Raw genomic sequence first — 3,980 nt, 5'->3', positions numbered from 1 at the left:
CTCCGAGGGCTGCGGCGCGTTGCTAACCTACTCTGGCTGTGTGCAGCTGCAAGCGGCCTTTCCCGCAGTTGAGCAGCTTAGTGTCGAGGCGGCACTCTATGTGGACGATCCGGGGCTGCCGTGGGATGGCCCTAACGGCGGCGAACCGTTGTTTCCCGCTGTATTCAAGCTCACGACCACGTATGAAGCCAGTGAAGCTTTACCCCTCCTCCTGCGGATTGCACCGTCTATCCACACATTGCATGTCGAAAACGCTGATGCCACAAGCTTAGTGTCCGTGCTGCAGCGCAATAGGCAGTGCATCCCCGTGACAATCACGACACTCACCCTCGAATGCGACTCGGAGGACGGCGATCTTGCCGTGTGGGGCGCGGTCTTTGCACATTTTCCGCACCTGCATACCCTCGACTTCACCGTAACGATGCTGTCCGGACGCGTGCCCGCCCGTAAGTGAATGTCTCCTAAGTGTCGTCATCCGAACTGTGCCCATACCCTACTCAATACTATCACAGCCTGCCGCCTTCCTCACGGGCTTCCCGGCTAGTCTTCCCTTGGGTTTGCAGCGGCTCGAAGTCAAGTACTCGGACACGAGTATGTTCTCTCGCCGTGGCCCCGGAGCGGTTCCTCGTCCGACACCTTGGTGATGCAGACAGGACAAGTGCTACGGAGGCAGCTGCTTCGCCCGTTGCCCCAATCTGAGCTGGATTTCGATACTTGCACCACCCTTCCATCTCAACCTCCAGTGGACAAAGGACGCATAATCATGATATAGACACATACGAATTGAGCACACCAGATCACAAAAGATATTCAATATTGATAAACGAGAGAATGAGTGGCATTTGTATTCTTCCTTACTTGAGCTGATCTTGTGGTCAAAGGAAAGATAGGGGTGATATTGCACCGAGTCAAAGGATGCCCTGATCCAGCGGCGGGCGACCATACGTCTCCTACACCAACATCATTAGTGCATTATCCACCTCATCATTGGATAGAGAAATACGCACCGGCTCCTGCGGGTGGTTACCCAACACAGCCTCGATCCGCGCCAACACCGCAGCATCCAGCTTGGGCAGGACCTCAAGCGCCCGAGGTTCGCCTCGAGCTGTGCGACGGAGGACACGCCGAGGATGACTGTGGAAGTGTGGCGGTGCGCCGCAACCCACGCGAGCGCCAGCGCGGTTCCGCCCAGAGTTCAGCAAGTCGGGGAGAAACGACGCACCCGCAGCAATTTGGCTGAGGAGACGCACTTTCCAAAGCAGCTCTTCGCCCTGGGGACCCTCCGTCGCCCCAGGGAACATGGGCACGGTGGCGAGCGCGTGCCGTCTGGGATGCCGTCGTTGTACTAGCAAAGTTAGTTTACGTGTTAGAGGGTTGAGGAGGATATACCTTCCCCGTCAGCAGTCCGCCCTGCAGTGCAGAGAATGCGGTTGTGCCCAGGCCGTACTTGGCGTACAAAGGGCTACAAAGTCAGCATTAGCTACTGCTGAAGTTTGATGGTTGCCCACGCACGCGTATTCCTTCTCCGGACGTTCGCGGTGGAACATGCTATCGTCTCCTCAGCATTATTTCGAAGGAAGAAAGAAGATGGCGCAGACTTGTGCTTGCACTGCTCCGCGATCGGCGCGATGAGGTTTAAGCGCGTGGCAACATCTGTGCTGCGGGTGCTGACGGGAGGTCTCGGGAGAGGTACACGCTCACGATGCGCCTCCTCGATCTGGTGCGCGCCCACTCGGAGGTGCCCCAGTAGAAAGCCTGCGTGTGAATCTTAGTGGATATGGATAGACAAAATCCACCACTCACCCAGCCCTGGTCGATAACATAGTTAAATGCGCGGACGATCTCCTCCATCGGAACTAGCCTGCGTCAGTTGACCTCCTTATGGCGAATGTAAGAAACCCACCGGTGGTATCGCAACGATGCGCGAAGATGACGTCGACATAGTCCATCTGGAGCCGTCGCAAACAAGCCTTCGTGCCCTCGATAACGCTGTTGCCAGTCAGAGTTGTAGGAAGGAAAGGAAGGTGGCGCACTGTTTGTGCGACAGCCCCGTGTCGTTCGGGCCCGTGCCTGGCTCGTGGCTCCAGAATATCTTGGTTGAGATGACGAGGTCCGTGCGGCGCCAGCCAAGTTCTTTGATAGCGTGTCCCCTGATTTTGCTGGAGTCAGAGAAAGCGTGGTCAGAAGGGAATCTCAGGGAACGCACATTTCGCGCTCAGCCGCACCTTTCTGGTAGTCCTCCGCGGTGTCGGAACATGTTGATCCCATTCTCGGCGGCCTGCATGATGTCCTTGACGCTCTCGCCGACGACGGAGCCTCCGAGGGTGAGCCCTGTCGAGAGCTCAGCTAAAGCCAATGGGGAATGCGCAAAGACGGACAGCCGCCGAGAGAGAAGAGCGGCACGCGCAGACCGCTGGGGCCCAACCGGCGGAAGGGCATCGCTTTTGCGTCGAAGACGGGGACTGGAGAGGACATGGGGGCAGGTGGAGAGGAGTGGAATGGGAATCGATTGCAGCGTCGGCGAACGGGCCGGTGGTGTCTGCGGAAGGCGGAGCGCCGTCGGTGGGGGGCAGTAGACCTATTAGTGAAATGAGCGATTGGCTCTGCGTGATGAGCAAGACATGGGTAACGCACCGTGAAAAACTTGAACACGCGTAGCGACTATCAGGACCCAGTTACGCGGACGAAATAGCACACGCACCTTGTCCCCGCCGGTTGTTGTGCCCTGCTGCTTGCCATCCGGGCCGTCCGGGCTGATTTCACGCCGCTTGTTTCCGCCCAGTAGAGGCCGCCACCCTGGGTGTCAGACTCGCCAGCGAAAAGTGAGGGATTACTGGGGAGTAGATCAGCGAAATAGAGACTGAATGCACAACACGCACCTCAAGCCACGCCAAATCGACCGTCGCAGCCCATCCCTGCTCCTACTCGCTGTGGCTCAAGCATAGCATTCGTGCCGCGCTCCGACCAGGGGCGGGACCGTCTCCCAGCGCACATGGAAGGAGAAGACAAGGCGTGGCTGCTTACGTGGCACTGGCGATCGGCATCAGGTCCGGGCTCGGCGGCCGTGACATCAATCTCTGGTTTCTTTCCTCCGCTCCACGACGACGATGCGCTTGCACGACGATACCTAGCGCACCCTGCGGGCCCACCCCTTGCAGCTGGGGCAATGAGCAACATTTGGGTTATAGCCCAGAGGGGCAATGCACAACATATGGGCTATGCATATATTTTGATATATTATATTAAGGGAACATGATATGACTAATATAAGATCATATATAGGAGGGTAAATCACCATTTCTTCAGGCCGAAGACTCGGTATGTAATATTATGGGCTTAGTGTAGCACAAAAAGAGAATCAATATTAAATCAAGTGGGGGTGATGTAAGATCACACAGGCATCAAAATCAGTGATCTCTTAGGAAAATGGTTCCACAATCAATATACTACATTAGGAACACTGATCCCATCACCATTCACCTGACATAAGACACTAAAATAGTCAAAAGAGATAAAAGTTAATAAAGAAATACTTGCGACAGAGAAAACTGGGTTATATCCCATATGTTGTGCATTGCCCCTTTGGGCTATAACCCAGATGTTGCACATTGCACTAGGGGTTCCAGCTGGCGGGCCACTCCGCGCCTGAACGACAATCCGAGGCCCAATTTCTCTGGTGCATTTCTACTCCAGACATCGCCCTGCTCGTTCTCATAACTCGGGCCGGCAGTGCGTCCAGGACTATGGTCGAATGCCACTCCCCGTGCTCGTCAGCTTTCTTGCTCCACCCGCTTTGCGCCGCCCGCCGCCGCCGCCGTTGCTAGCCGTTGCTGCGCTGCATCTACAAGTTTGCCACCCCCCCACGGCTCTTCCTTCGCCTTAGAAATCCAGCCCTCGGGCCCGGTCCATATATCCCCTGGTGTGTAGCTCCGGTCGCGCGTTCGCCTCGCGGACCGGCTCTTGCGCGACACGTCAACGAC

The 3,980-nt window shown here is 56.4% G+C and overlaps 1 protein-coding gene across 1 annotated transcript; it reads right to left on the bottom strand.

Annotated features, from left to right (window-relative positions):
- Window positions 1–908: 908 nt before the first annotated feature.
- MIND_01425300 (Aldo-ket-red domain-containing protein) lies at window positions 909–2,475 on the bottom strand (the record flags this gene model as incomplete). The annotated part of the gene is made up of 11 exons (XM_037370635.1): window positions 909–950; window positions 1,008–1,326; window positions 1,364–1,462; window positions 1,513–1,548; window positions 1,599–1,667; window positions 1,733–1,755; window positions 1,804–1,856; window positions 1,904–1,989; window positions 2,034–2,159; window positions 2,226–2,331; window positions 2,379–2,475. 11 exons carry the CDS (start codon window positions 2,473–2,475, stop codon window positions 909–911), a joined length of 1,056 nt encoding a protein of 351 aa, XP_037213016.1.
- Window positions 2,476–3,980: the final 1,505 nt, after the last annotated feature.

The sequence above is a fragment of the Mycena indigotica genome, assembly GCF_014461135.1.
Source record: "Mycena indigotica strain 171206Taipei chromosome Unknown Mind.scaff0019, whole genome shotgun sequence".
NCBI classification, from domain to species: domain Eukaryota; kingdom Fungi; phylum Basidiomycota; class Agaricomycetes; order Agaricales; family Mycenaceae; genus Mycena; species Mycena indigotica.
This window is presented reverse-complemented; position numbering and strand designations above follow the sequence as displayed.